Source organism: Phycodurus eques, chromosome 11 (assembly GCF_024500275.1).
Source record: "Phycodurus eques isolate BA_2022a chromosome 11, UOR_Pequ_1.1, whole genome shotgun sequence".
Lineage (NCBI taxonomy): Eukaryota > Metazoa > Chordata > Actinopteri > Syngnathiformes > Syngnathidae > Phycodurus > Phycodurus eques.
In genome coordinates, this window is record NC_084535.1 from 5,456,923 (window position 1) to 5,472,586 (window position 15,664).

Genomic DNA, 15,664 nt, shown 5'->3' on the forward strand with positions numbered 1-15,664 from the left:
CCTGACTCTTGATGTTTGTTTGTTTTTGTTTTTTTGTATGGTGAATGTGTATTAACAATTTCATATGCCATATTTCCTCATACAGTGGCCAGGCAGGGGCAGTTTATTTACTCCACTGCAGAAAGTGTCAGACATCTATTAGGGGTAAGGCATTTGTTTTTACATATGCATTTTTTATAAAAATATTGAATGAGATATTGATTTTACAGTCCATGAATAAATGAGACTTTGTGCTTTAAAAATTAAGGGGCAGTTTATTTATTCACCTGCAGAAAGACACGGTCATCTATTAGGGGTAAGGCATTTACTTTACAAAATTTATTTTTATCATAATGTAATAATAATAAATGATGATGAATGATTTTATTTTCCATAAATGAATAAGAACATGTTCATTAAAATATTTCTTTTCTTTTCCATAAATGAAGTCTTCATTAAAATTGATAAACTAAAACATCTAATAATTAAAATAATTTGCATGACAATACAGTATGATTAATAAATACATAGCCTTTATTCATTGTGTATCAACTATAAACAGAGAGGTTTTACAGAGCAGATTTATTTATTTTATTGTATGATTTGACAGGCATTCCTGTGACCTTATTTTGTGGAATTTAAAAAGTTGCTTAATTTTGTTTGTATTTACAGTCTTCCTCCACAAGCCCTACCGCAAATAGCAAAACATCTGCAATTGACACAGCCCCCAAAAAGTTTATCATTGCTTATAGATGCCACAAGATGGAGGTAAAGTGTTATTTTGCTATTAGATAGGGTGACGACTTGTATAAATCTTCATTTCTTCCTCTCCTCCAAGATGGAGCCGAAGCAATACTTTTATATTCAACGGGGCTTCAACCTGAAAACGGCAAATCAGTATTTCATGACTAAATGGTAACATTTGATTGATTTATTTACAATCTACAACAAAACAATTTAATATAAAATAAACAAACTAAGGCAAATCATTCATTCGTTTCATTAATCAAAACAACAATTAGAGTTCTGCCTTCGTATATCTTTATCTTCAGTGCTGTGTGTACATTATGGATTGGTACTACAGTGCAGAACGTAAGGATGGTGACCCCAAGTGGACAGAAATAAAACATGCACCTCCCGTGCATATTTTGTGTTGGTATTATTGTTTAATCATGCAAAATCAGTTTCTCTACGGTGACTTGAATAATTGATGAACTAATCAGTAGAATGATTCATTCTTATAATATTCGCTAGCCCCAGACCTAGTAATGGAATAAAAGTAGCATTCCTTCTTCACAGTAAAAGTAAAAAAAGCATGTTCTATTAAAATTACTCTAGAAATCATCCAAAAAGTAATTTAAGGAAGTGTAATGGAGTAAAAGTAGCTCATTAATACCCACCTGTGGTTGTGATGTTATCTATGTTATCTTTTTTTGTCCGTTAGCCTCACTAAGGGACGATGTATGCGCAGAATACTCCACAATGTTTCTTTCTGACTTGAAACTGTGTCATGGGCTGCCTGTTTTGTTTCCCCCCCCCCCCCCCCCCCCCTTTTACCAAATCCCTCCTCCTCATATGTAATTAAAGCTCCAAAGTGGCAGATTGCTCCAGAGCAGGCAGCACTTGTGCCAGACAAAAATCCAGCGCCAAAATATAAAGAGAAGCCATTTTGCAATCATCTCCAAACTATCGCTTTTGACGTAATACTGTACAACAGTTTTAATCTGGCCATAAATCTCATGGAACAGCCTGGGATTATCTCCTTTCTGGCAGACTGGTGGCCCGCCGCATGTTGACTTCATGAATGACGGTCAGTTTATGTGCCATTTAATATTTAAAAAAATAAAATAAAATTTAGCATTTCTTCATAAATGAAGCCCATTATTGTTAGTAAGCAGGGTCCTTGAGGGTCTCCTTCGGGACCTTGACCACTAGCACCATGGGGTCTTCGGTCTTGTTGCTGAAGGCACGGCGAATGGCGTCGATGGCGTGCTGGTGGGTGACGCCCTGCAGGCTCTCGCCGTCCACGCGCAGCAGTTCGTAGCCGGCCTGTGAACACGCGCAAAACACCTCAAAACGTACATGACATGATGAAACATGCTTACAATCTTCATATTTTGCTCATAATTGTTTGTTTTGTAGACTGACAATATAACCATACTCACAAGCATTTATTATTTATCCTCTGCGAAAAAACACTAATATTACTGCAGCTTACTGAGGAGTTGTGACCATCTCCATGTACTGTATGCTGCCATCCAAGCAACGTCTTTTTTTTTTTTTTTTTTGTCGTACAAAATACGACAATGAAGTGAGCGACTGAAGTGGTACATCAAGCAAGAATGGGAAATAATTCCACCAACAAAGTGTCAACAATTAGTCGTCCTCAGTTCCCAAACGCTTATTGAGTGTTGTTAAAAGGAAAAGTGAGGTGAAACAGTGGTAAACCTTTTCGGATCAAAACCTCTGCTTTGAGGTGAGTATTTGTTTATTTTTTTTTACTACTAGATAAGGATTGTGGACATAAACATAACGGGACTCCTCGTAACGGTAAAACGATTCATGTCAGACACAGCTGGGCCTCTCCCTTCAATATCAAATGAGCACACACGCACAGTTTCCTACAGGATGTGAGCAGTGTGTTAAGTACTTGAGAGACAAGAGTGACTTTCTCTGACCTTTTTTTTTCTTTTTTTTTTTTTTAAATGCACCTGCGGGATGAAGGTTACGAAGTAACACACACGAAAAATCAGGTGTGTTTTCCCTCCTCAGCCGTCGGGACTTTCCGTTAATTTGTCAAGGAAACAAGTTTAGACAACCCAAACATTTGGTTTTATTTGATTTGTTTGTTGTTGTTGTTGTTGTTGTGTTGCACAGCCTCGTGGCGGCGGCATCACAAGATTTGGATCATTTACGCAAAGAGGGGATTAAAAAGTGCATTTAAAAAAAAAGTAATTTATTTGAATTAAATAGATGACAACCTAATCTGACCCTCGTCCTTTTTATGCTCATTTAGAGCATTCATGATGATTATGGAGAGAAAAAAAAATGCGTCCATTCGGAGGATAGTAGTAGTGGTAGGAGTTGTAGTTAGCGAGTAGTGGCGGTAGTACTAGATGAGCTAGTGTTATGGCAAGCCGTAACCTTTATTCTCACTAGTAAAACAATTCAGGAATTAGGCTCACTAGTAGAACAACTCTGTGCAGTAGTTTACAACTGCGACTTACTTGTACTCCGAGTGACAAATGACTAATTGGGGTTTCAAAACAGGGATCGGGTGTCACCGTAGGGTTTAAAACAGGAGTAAAGGTTTCAAAATAGGCTTTAAAAACAGGGTTAGGGGTTTCAAAGTAGGGTTTCAAAACAAGGTTAGGGTTTCAAACTATGGTTTAAAAACAGGGTTAGGGTTTCAAAGTAAGGTTTTAAAACAGGATTCGGGTTTCAAAGTAGGGTTTATAACAAGGTTATGGTTTCAAAGTAGGGTTTCAGAACAGGATTAGGGTTTCAAAGTAGAGTAAAACAGGGTTTCAAATGAGGGTTTTAAATCAGGTTTAGGGTTTCAAAACAGGGTTAGGGTTTCAAAACAGTGTTTTAAAGCAGGGTTAGGGTTTCAAAGTAGGGTTTTAAAACTGGGTTATGGTTTCAAAGTAGGGTTTCAAAATAGGATTGGGGTTCCAAAGTAGGGTTTCAAAATAGGGTTAGGGTTTTAAAGAAGGGTTTAAAAACAGGTTAAGGGTTTCAAAGTGGGGTTTTAAAACAGGGTTGGAGTTTCAAAGTAGGGTTTCTAAACAGGGTTAGGGTTTCAAAGTAGGGTTTCAAAACAGGGTCCGGGTTTCAAAGTAGGGTTTCAAAACAGGGTTTTTATTCCAGATATTATTTGTCACCACGGTGCGGGGCCTGGAACAGTTGTCCCCTCCCCCCATGTTCGACACCCCTGAGTGCAATTCAGCGCACTTGTAGGATATCGAATAAATGCTCCAAAGCCAGACGGTTGTAGTCGTGCTAGTTGTTGTGCTTGTTGTGGTGCTAGTTGTCGTCGTGCCAGCCGAAAGTGAATTGATGACGTCGCTACCTTGAGATCAGGATTCATTGACGCGGCTCCTCCGGGGAAGACCTTCTCAATCTTGATGACTGGCTGGACTCTCGACTCGAGCCCTCCAGACACACTAATACCTGCGCACACACACACACACACACGCGCGCGCGCACACACATTCAAAGAACACTTTGTTAGTAGTAGTAGTATTTTATTGCTGTATTATTATAACTACTACTCGTGTACACACTCAGACATGGCCTCACTCTGTCATGTAATCGAATGTGTCGTATGAAGTCATTTGAGCATTTCTTCTGTATCTTTGTGATCCAGTTTAAGGTCCGTGCACTAGTATGTTCTTTGTCCTCACGAGTAGGACGACTGAGGTGCACTAGTCATTTTTTGTTGACTTTTTTTGTTTACATTACTTTTCTTTAATTGCAATAATTAGTTACATAGCTCCAGTTACTTATTTACTGTTACCTAGTTATAGTTTAGGGGGGTGTAGACTTTTTTTTTTCCCACTGTACAGTTGTTTGAAAATAATATTTTGGTGACCTTTGCACGGTGCGTCTGCTCACCCAGCGACTGTTTGGCTTTTTTGGAGACGGTCAACGTGGAGACGCGGTAGTCTTGTGCAGAGTGCGAGCGTCCCTTGAGCGTGACTGCGGGGGGGCTCTCAAAAACATCCTTCACGGGGCTCCTGGTGCGTCGGGGCGAGGGAACGCGTACGCTGACATCAGCAAAGTCCCGCAGGTGACTCCTCAAGATGGAGTCTGGACTCACCTCCTCACAGGAGATCGCCCTCGTTCGCCTCCTCCGTGGCCGTTGGAGGAGGAGGAGGAGGAAGCCGAGGTGTCCACGGGTACGTCCAGCAGGGGGGGGAACGCCTGCAATGGAGACAAAGTCAGTCCCTCCTTGCTGTCGATCACATGACCGGCCCGCTGCACATCCTGCACGGGCTGGAGGAAGAAGCCGCCACGGTAGTCTGAAAACAACACAAATAATCCCAAAGTACTCCTTCAAAAAATGTTTTATTAGTATTATTATTATTATTATAAATGCTTTTGCTCTGTGCGTGTGTCCTTGCGCGTACCTGGGACGGGGGTTACGAGGTGGCGTCGAGGGGTTCCACGGTGAGGGGAGCGTAGGACTGGAGAACGTACTAACAAGGGAACCACCCCCAAAAAGCATTACTAAAAAGACATTTTTAGTTCCATTAAAATGTTACATTTGCAAATGAAAAAAAAAGGGAAAATGAATTGATTAGTATAGAAAATAAGAATACAAATGTGACAAAATAAAGGATTTTCAATGATTCCATCAAAAAAGATTATTTCATGATATATTTGTATTATTATACACCGCAAATAAAATGGACTAAAATAAAAACGTGTTTAAATATTAAATGTATAATTTATTGCATATAGAATTATAAAAATAAGTATACACTATTTAATCAATTAAAATTAATGAATATTTATGTCAACTGTTTACATTTGTTTGTTAAAACATAATAAAAGTTACGTTAAAAAGTTAGATAAGGTAATGTCTGATAGAATTATGGATCAAATCACGTTTTCAAAATTGTGGAATGCTAATGACTACTGCTATAATAATATTTTTTGATGTCATAATTATATATAGGCAAGGCAGATTTATTTATCTAGCGCATTTCATACACAAGGTAACTCAATGTGCAAAACAGAGCAAAAACAATTTTAATTAAAAATAACAATTGGAATAATGATATCAAATTTAATTAATGCAAATAAAAACATTTAATCTAATCTATCAGTACAAATAGAATGTTGCATAACATATTGATACAAGTACAGTAATAATAAAAAGTATACAACATTTAATAAATTAAAGTTAATTACCGGTAATATTATATTTCAATTGACATTACGTTACACTCGCCAGTTTTTAAAATCATTTTAAAATAAAGAATTTTTTCTAAAATGTAGAACGAGTTGACAAAACACTACCAAAAAAAAATTGCCAGAGCTTTTTTTATTGTAATCAGTGTTAAGTGCAACAAGTACTGCGTATATTTCTTACCAGCAGCTCGACTCTTGAGCAGATTGTAGGCCTGCTCTTCAAAAGGCGTCACCAAGCTCTCGAAATGACTCAACTCACTTGGAGGAATCAGCAGCCTGTCCAACACGCCATTCATGCAGACTTGTGCAGTATTCACGTAAACGTTTTGTCTGTCGTACTTGCTCATTGTTTGTGGGCGTCAAACATGATGCGTCACCTTATTTCTCTGAGAAGTAGAATCTTCTCTGGCCGGTCCAAGATGACCAAGAGGGGACGCACCAGATCCTCCACAACCTTCTCACTTAAAAACTGCAGGAGGGCAGAAAGTTTTTTTTCCTTTTTTGTTTTTTTGGGTTTTTTTCAAACGATATATATTTATTATTTTAAAATTTTTAAATATTCAACTTTGATATACATTTCTAGAAAACGATTTTTTTATACCGAATGTAACAATTGTAACATGGTAATTGTAACAACACACTTTAAAATGCATTTTACACATTCTGAATATTTATAGATTTTTTTTTTTTTTTTTTCAAATATTTTATTTTTAGATTTTTTTAAAAATTATATATTTGTTATATTTTGAGACTTTTCAAATCAGTTTTCTACGACAAATTATATTTTCTAATACTCTTGTAGAATTCTTTGAAATTCTTTGCAAATTTGAAACAGATTGCGCACTCAAGCGTGCGTCTAACCCGCTGACAGTGTCTCATGACAGCGGCCACCTCGTCCCGGCCGAGCAGCTTGTTGGACATGTCCTCCAGGCGCCGCAGGGACGTCGGGTCTCCCGTCGGTCCCGCGCGGGACTCCCCGGTGGAGGTCGGCCCAACGTGACCTTTTCCTAAACCGGAGGTGGGATACATTACAACATCTGAAAGCATGTCCTTGGAATATATAGTTAGTACTATAGAAAACTGGTTATAGCTAGGCTTGGTTTTGAGATTTTTGTATGGTCTGTACAAATTTAATATATACAAATATATATGTGGCAATATAACGTGATCTGACCTCTGGACGGGTTCCTCTCTTTGCAATCTTTCCTGAAAAACAGGTTGACAAACGTTTTGGAGCGCCGCAGCTTGGGTTTGTCTTTTGGGCTGCGTCTCTCCTTCTCTGCTTGCTTCTGCTTCTGCTCCTCTAATAGAACAATCACCATAAAAAGTCATCAGGTTTATCCAGGGTTGGTATTTTTCATACAAATGTCTTTTGTTTAAAGCACCGATGGTGTTCAAATTGGTCCAAAATCAATACGCAGCCATGTCTTGATGTGAGGTCAGAGCAAGAACAGAGACCTTTTTTTTATTATTTAAATCAAAATGTTAATGATATTTTGCAAATATCTAAGATTTTTTTTATTCTGAAAATGAATTTAAATAAATAGCTGTAAAATTATTTCAAATAATAGATTTTGTCACACTAATTCATATTATCTATTTTCCTTTTTTTTCATAAAAAAAGTTAAATATAGATTTCAAATATTTGCAATATTTTTAATAAACAATATGCTTAATTTTGTATGCCTTTTAAATGATTTCTGATTTCTTTCAGATTTTTTTAATGTATGAATAATAAAATATTTTGAAATGTGTTTTGGAATAATTTTAAATGAAAACATCCATCCATTTTCTGAGCCGCTTATCCTCACAAGGGTCGCGGGAGCCTATCCCAGCTATCATTGGGCGGGGTACACCCTGAACTGGTTGCCAGCCAATCGCAGGGTAAAATGAAAACATACATTTGAAATATTTTTAAATATTTAGAATTCATGACAAGAAAATCTTTATATAGAACAAATACATTTTGAAATATTTGTAAATATTTAGAATTCATGAAAAGAAAATGTTGAAATGTTTTTTTTTTTTATGAATGGAAGAGTGAGCACGCTCCTTTCGAAGTGGCTTGATGCGCACGATGTCGCTATTTCTAGAGAGCACGATAAATCTGCCTGTGTGAGTGTGCGATGCGTGTGTATGCGTTGCGTGTGTATGCGATGCTCTAACGCTGACAAATGGCAGCAATCTTTGCGTGAGCAGGCCATCCATATGGAGAGCACAACATAACAAGTCCAATCAGCCAAGTCGCTCGCGCTCTGCATTCGCGACTGACAAATGAAGACGAAAGGCCAACCAGTCAAAAGGCTTCTATGTTTTTTGTGTTTTGTTTGTTTGTTCACATAAATGTGATTGAAGGAGTGTGTGCTTCTTTGACTATACCTTAGCGTGCAGGAAATGATCATTTTCAATTTGAGGAACTAATTATAATAATGTCATTAAACTCATTCACTGTCAGCCTTCCCAGTTAATATGGATATTTGACTTGTAAAGCCGTCAATGGCAGTGAATATGTTTTAAATAGAGATCACAATATCATAAACAAAATACATTTACCCGCGACCCTAGTGAGGAGAAGCGGCTCAGAAAATGGATGGATGGAAAATACATTTAAATAAACATTGAACCCCATTTTCACTTTTGCTAATTGTGTGAGTTGAAATGTAATTAATTCATAATCTTTTTTTAAATATTTCTTCACATTTTTCAAGTTTAAGATGCGCATTCTACAACCCCCATTCCAATGAAGTTGGGACGTTGTGTTAAACATAAATAAAAACAGAATACAATGATTTGCAAATCATGTTCAACCTATATTTGATTGAATACACTACAAAGACAAGATATTTAATGTTCAAACTGATAAACTTGATTGTTTTTAGCAAATTATTATTAACTTGGAATTTTATGGCTGCAACACGTTCCAAAAAAACTGGGACACGTGACAAAAAGAAACTTGAGGAATGCTCATCAAACACCTGTTTGGAACATCCCACAGGTGAACAAGCTAATTGGGAACAGGTGGGTGCCATGATTGGGTAGAAAATGAGCTTCCATTAATTGCTCAGTCATTCACAAGCAAAGATGGGGTGAGGTTCACCTCTTTGTGAACAAGTGCGTGAGAACATAGTCGAACAGTTTAAGGACAATGTTCCTCAACGTACAATTGCAAGGCATTTAGGGATTTCATCATCTAGGGTCCATAATATCATCAAAAGGTTCAGAGAATCTGGAGAAATCACTGCATGTAAGCGTCAAGGCCGAAAACCAACATTGAATGCCCGTGACCTTCGATCCCTCAGACGGCACTCCGTCAAAAACCGACATCAATGTGTAAAGGATATCACCACGTGGGATCAGGAACACTTCAGAAAACCAATGTCAGTAAATACAGTTCAGTGCTACATCTGTAAGTGCAACTTAAAACTGTACTATGCAAAGCAAAAGCCATTTATCAACAACACCCAGAAACGCCGCCAGCTTGTCTGGGCCCGAGCTCATCTAAGATGGACTGATGCAAAGTGGAAAAGTGTTCTGTGGTCCGACGAGTCCACATTTCAAATTGTTTTGGGAAATTGTGTACGTCCTGTCCTCCGGGCCAAAGAGGAAAAGAACCATCCGGACTGTTATGGACACAAAGTTCAAAAGCCAGCATCTGTGATGGTATGGGACTGTGTTAGTGCCAATGGCATGGGTAACTTACACATTTGTGAAGGCACCATTAATGCTGAAAGTTACATACAGGTTTTGGAGAAACGTATGCTGCCATCCAAGCAATGTCTTTTTCATGGACGCCCCTGCTTATTTTAGCAAGACAATGCAAAACCACATTCTGCATGTGTTACAACATCGTGGCTTAGTCGTAAAAGAGTACTAGACTGGCCTGCCTCCAGTCCAGGCCTGTCTCCCATTGAAAACGTGTGGCGCATTATAAAGCACAAAATACAACAACGGAGACCCCGGACTGTTGAACAGCTGAATCTGTACATCGAGCAAGAATGGGAAAGAATTCCACCTACAAAACTTCAACAATTAGCGTCCTCAGTTCCCAAACGTTTATTGAATGTTGTTAACAGAAAAGGTGATGTAACACGGTGGTAAACATGACCCTGTCCCAGCTTTTTTGGAACGTGTTGCAGCCATAAAATTCCAAGTTAATGATTATTTGCTAAAAACAATCGAGTTGATCAGTTTGAACATTAAATATCTTGTCTTTGTAGTGTCTTCAATTAAATATAGGTTGAACATAATTTGCAAATCATTTTATTCTGTTTTTATTTATGTTTAACGCAAAGTCCCAACTTCATTGGAATTGGGGTTGTAACATAAAAATATATAATACCGGAAATTCATTTTAATAATCTATATTTCTGTGACTATGTGAACCTATTTTCCATTCATCTTTTTTAATTGTTGGAAATTGAAATATTGTAACATTTTAAACACTTTAAAATGTTTTTAATTTCAAAATGGTTTAAGCGGTTCATTTGTAGTTTTTAAAAATATATTTAATTTGATTTACTTTAACTTTATTTTATATTTGTTAATAGTGGCAAGTGTAAATTTAATTATTGTAACATTTTACAACATCTAAAAAATATTTTAAAAAGTTTTAAAATATTTGTCATGTTTCTTAAATGTTTAACATTTTAAATTGTGTTAATTTAAAAAAAAATTTTTTTTTTTAACATACTTCAATCTATGTAAAATATTTGTATTTGTGAAACTTCTGAAACATGCCTCAATGTTTTTAGATGATTTTAAAATATTTGTAAAATAGGCATACTACTTTCATTTTTTTAGAAATATATATCCATCCATCCATTTTCAACACTGCTTATCCTGGTTAGGGTCGCGGGGCGCTGGAGCCTATCCCAGATGACTTCAGGCGAAAGGCGGACGACACCTTGAACTGGTCGCCAGTCAGTCGCAGGGCACATATAGACACAGACATCCATCCGCACTTATGGTTGTTTGTTTATATGTGCCCTGCGATAGGCTGGCGACCGGTTCAGGGTGTACCCCGCCTCTCGCCCGAAGCTGGGATAGGTTCCAGCCGCCTGCGACACTCGTGGGGATAAGCGGTACAGAAAATGGATGGATGGATTTTATTACATATATGTAGTTTTCTGCCCTAAAATAATTTTAATAGTTTCATGTTTTGGAAATATGTTTGTATACTTTTTTAAACAAGAATATTTAAAAACATACACTTTTCAGGAATGTTCACTTAAATATTTCCCTTGTCAATTATTATATTGTTATTTATAATACAGTACATACAAACAGAACGTACAAAATGTCAATGTACTGTCTGGGTGTCACCTGACACTGATCTGGCGTTGGGAATGTAAGCATTTTTTTATAACTTATTATTATTGCTTTGTTCTACTGTGTATGTATATACAGTATCAAACGTACGCCACCTGACACGGTGATGTGACTCTGGGAACGTCTGATGGGCTCGCGAGGCCTACTGAGGGCCATGAGGACCTCGGTCTCGGGACCTCGGTGCCGTCCTTCCCCGTCCCGGCTGACCTCCGCGGGCCCCTCTCCCTTCCCTCGTATGACCGTGTCCTTCAGAAGCAGCGTGGCCCCGACCGTCCGGCCGCGGGCGCAGGGCGGCTCCGTCTGTATCGCCGTGTCCGCGGCGGGGCGGGCGGCGCGCCGGTCCTGCGTGGAGATGGCCACGTCCACCATGTCGGAGCCAAAGACGGGAGGGGGGAACATGAGCTGGGAGAGAGCGCTGAGGGAGCTCACGGGGTTACTGGATGACAACGACGACACAGACGAATGAGATTCGGAGCCCTGGGAGGAACCCGACGCCAACGCGGACCCATTGGAAACTGCAAAATCAAACAAGCATCATTCGACTTCAGTGAACGACATTTACAACCTAATTGTAATGTATTAGTAACTTGACTTACGAATGACCCGACTTAGCGGATAGTGAACAGGTCTGTTTAGCTTAATGCTAAAAAAAAAAAAGCAAACCGCCACAGACAGGCTAACGAATAGCATCAGTGTCGCAGTGGTATAGCGGCTATTTGAACACAAACTGTGGAGCAACACATGTAGAGAGAAAATTTAACAAGACTCGCAGGTCATAAGTTCTTTATCCTCCTCCTTTATCCTTTTCCTCCTTTCTTTCAAAAAAAATATTTTTTTTGTTTTAAATCTGAAAAATAAAACTTCTCATAAAATTATAACTTACGTATTAGTGTTTCTTTTCCTTAAAAAAAACAAAACTTTTTGTTCAGAAAATTTCGACTTTTTGGTTGTAAATGTAATTCAAAAATAAGAATTAAAATAAGCCTGCTCCTCTATTTGTATGTGTTGCTGCGCCAAGTGTGTTAAGTGGCAGTTGCTGGAAGGTTTGGAATCACCCTAACGCCTTTGCTAATTTCCGTAAGCCCGTCTATGGTATGTTGTAATGTATGTTCGCGTTGAGCTGGCGGCCTTTCGAGCGTTACAAGCCGGTTGTTATTCCGTATTTGAACACACGCGCACACCAAGTTCAATTTGCACAATGTTCTGTGTGCTTTGTGGGGATCAGAAGCAGTCTGACCTCTTGTGCTATTAATCCTCTAAGCCGCTCAGACAGGACATGAACTAAGAACGATCTTCATTTCTTTCTTTATTTCGGAGTATGTAATATCACTGAATTTTCACAATCAACTCCAAGAGGCATAGATGTCAGCTCGGTGCGCCCCCGCCCCCCACCAAATAACTCAGCATTAATACACTGAACAGTGATGTTAAACAGTGTCTTAAAGTATGATCCGTGTGTTTGAAAATATTGTCACTTGTGGAAAAAGTCAACATACATTTGTCCAGCCAGCCGTACTCCGCCACCATCTCCTTATATGCGGGGTATCTTCCAGCTTCCTGTAACAGAACTATATATGCAGTATATACAGTGGCTATACAAAGACTACACACCCCTTTTCAAATGCCAGGTTTTTGTGACATAAACAAATTAGACCAAGATAAATAATTTCAATACTATTTTTTTCATTATAAATGTGACCTTTAACCTGTGCAACTAATATAAAAATACATATATATGTATGATCGGTTCATTCTGAATGCAGCCACAGTTATAAGGGTGTGCACACTATTGCAATGACATTGTCTCATTTGCTTAAATACTAGGCACCTTCTTTTACTTCCTCTGAGGTGCACAGTCAACAGGCACGGACGGGGATTGAACCCGTGATCTTCGGTTTACGAGACCGACACCTTTCCACTTGTCCGCCGCGCCTGCACGGGGCATCCTGCTACATCCCATAATATGGGTAAAACAACACAAGCGTGGGCCACTGCCGATTCGGACAGTTTCACTTAGGGGTGTACTCGCTTTTGTTGCCCACAGTTTTGACATTAATCGCTGCGTGTTGAGTTCTTTAGATGGGACAGTAAAGTTACACTGTTATACAAGCCATGCACTGACTACTTGACATGATAACAAAGTGTCCCCATGAAAAGATATAATCAAATATTAACAAAAATGCGAGGGGTGTGCTTACTTTTGTCAGATACTGTACGTGTGACGATGAATAGTGTCTATAATTGGCTGCAGCACACGCAGGAAGCAGGATAGGACAAATTCCAACCTGATCGCAGGCCGCCCATCAATAATGAACACGGACGCCGTTCACGACGCGCAACCCGAGATAACGAGTGCGGCAGCACCAGGCCACTTTTGGTTGCACTGAGCAGGATTGTGGAGCTCTCGAACACACGTGACACACTTTGGTGTGTTGTCCCAACACTTGGGGAACTCCATCACAGGACAAATGATGGACAGTGTCACACTGCCGCGGGGTTGTGGTGAAAAAGACCACAACCCACTACACCATCAGTGAGCTTTGGTGTTCACTAACTAGTACTGCTACTTTTGCATCCAGCGTTTGCCCCCAAAATTCTCACCCTGATGGTTAACATGACGTGCGTGTGGCTCTTCAGGACCTCCACGGCGTTGCTGTGTGTGATGTCATCGAAGCTGACCCCGTTGGCCGCCAGGATCTGATCCCCCATTTTGATGCCGTGCTGCTCTGCCGCCCCGCCCGGGTCCAACCTGACCGTTGAAACACAGACATGAACAGATACGGAAACTATTCATCGCTTGCTGAAATGTAGGAATTTTCAGTGCATATTGAGCCCCCCAAAAAAGAAAATTCAGATGTTGAAAGAAGAAGAATAAACAGTGATTCCAAAAGGCCGCCTGCTTAGAAACAACATTTCCAATTGATGATCTCGATTACTTCGAGACGTAAATTCCCAGTCCAAACTCTCGTCCTCCTCGGATGTTGAAGCCCAGGCAGTCGTCGTCGGATGTGGTGAAGAGATGCACTATCCTGCGGAGGGCGCTGTCCTCCGACGGAGTGTGTCCGCCCTCCTCCACCACAATCCTCCTGTGAATCAGGTCCACCCTAAAACACACACACATTTTTTGAACTTCCAGGGGGGGTGTTTTGCATTGGAGGCAAGTGGAGCAGTGCCCCAACACATCCAGCAGAGGGTGCTGTGGTGTCACTTTAATGTCCGAGCCAATATCTAGGGCGACTTCGAACCACAATTGTACTGTATGTGCCTTGCGATTGGCTGTCGACCAGTCCATGTTGTACCCGCCTTTCCTCCTTGTAGCTCCACTCACAAGCACAATGAATAAATGTTTAAATCCCGTCAACTGTGTCTTGTGACATAAAACCCAAAGCAGCTAACCGCTAGCTGCCCAAAACAAGCGTCTTTTAGCTGTTGATCTCCAGCCAGTCACTGTCAAATAATCAAACGACCTAAAGGTGAAAAGCAGTAATCCATCCGCTACTGCAATACAACACCAAGACGGAAGAGATGGCAGATGCTAGCACGGTCCGCTCACCAGGTGGTCTTCTCCTTGGAGTAGCGTATGCCGGGGATCTTGCCCACGTGCCTCACCGCCATCCTGAGACGGCTGTTTCCCGTCAGGACCTTGACGGCGCTGCCCATCGTGATGCTCTCCAGGCTCACGCCGTTCACCTCCACAAGCCTGTCGCCCGCGGCCAGCCCGGCCTGAGCTGGGTTGGGAGGCAGTTAGGTAGGACCGTAAACGGGTAGGTGAGTAATTAGGTAGGTGTGTACTCGATGAATGCCCTTGGGCTAATTAAACGAAGACGCGTCGTACGACACAAGTAGCACGGACGATCGCTTCCCGCTGACCTGCTGAGCCGTGGTCGTCCACCCTGCTGACAAAAACCCCCAGTCCGTGTTCAGAGCCGCCCCTGACGCTAAAACCCAGACGGCCGTCCGCAGTCTTGTCCACCGTCACCGTGCGGATGTCTTCACTGTCATCTCCACCTGAACACACCCATCACCAGATAGTACTAGTCGCACGTAGATGTCAACTAGTGCCAACAGTTCTGCCTCACTAGTAACTGTCTGACGAGTGTGCCAAGGTTTTCCCAATCGCTGGATTGTCTTACTCACCCTGTACAGGAGCATTGATGAGGATAACTCGGCCCATGGGCGAGGACGACCTCCGTCGGTGTCCTTGTTGTTGCCTCTTCAGCATGTAGCAGTGGGACCCCCCGGCCTGCCCCCCGTTGTGGACGCGGAGGCGCCCGCCCCCGTTTGTCATCTCCCTGTGGGGGTGAGCCATGCCGCGGGTGCCGCAAGCCTTCCCTCACTCATCCAGACTTTGACAGTTATAATAGAAAGTGATTTAAAGGAGAAAGTCCACTCACTCTTCAGGACTATGTGGCAGCCTTTTGTGGCTCTCTCCTTGTGT

General features: G+C 40.6%; 1 protein-coding gene across 1 annotated transcript; it reads right to left on the minus strand.

Annotated features, from left to right (window-relative positions):
• Window positions 1-1,806: 1,806 nt before the first annotated feature.
• LOC133410073 (PDZ domain-containing protein 7-like) lies at window positions 1,807-15,535 on the minus strand. The gene is made up of 16 exons (XM_061690811.1): window positions 15,364-15,535; window positions 15,097-15,234; window positions 14,780-14,954; window positions 14,163-14,330; window positions 13,828-13,975; window positions 12,723-12,783; window positions 11,322-11,741; window positions 7,073-7,201; window positions 6,760-6,905; window positions 6,276-6,367; window positions 6,080-6,174; window positions 5,112-5,180; window positions 4,820-5,003; window positions 4,597-4,778; window positions 4,052-4,152; window positions 1,807-2,028 (listed from the first exon to the last, which is right to left on the minus strand). The coding sequence occupies exons 1-16, from the start codon at window positions 15,533-15,535 to the stop codon at window positions 1,867-1,869; spliced, it is 2,442 nt and encodes an 813-aa protein (XP_061546795.1). The 3' UTR covers window positions 1,807-1,866.
• Between the last annotated feature and the right edge of the window lie 129 nt (window positions 15,536-15,664).

Bases quoted from the DNA above. Each gene is read 5' to 3' on its own strand.
- LOC133410073 (XM_061690811.1), bottom strand. From the start codon at position 15,535: ATGGCTCACCCCCACAGGGAGATGACAAACGGGGGCGGGCGCCTCCGC. The intron at 5,004-5,111 runs GTACGCGCAAGG...TGTTGTTTTCAG, and splicing joins CCTCGTAACCCCCGTCCCAG to ACTACCGTGGCGGCTTCTTC. The intron at 4,779-4,819 runs GCGATCTCCTGT...CTCCATCTTGAG, and splicing joins CACGGAGGAGGCGAACGAGG to GAGTCACCTGCGGGACTTTG.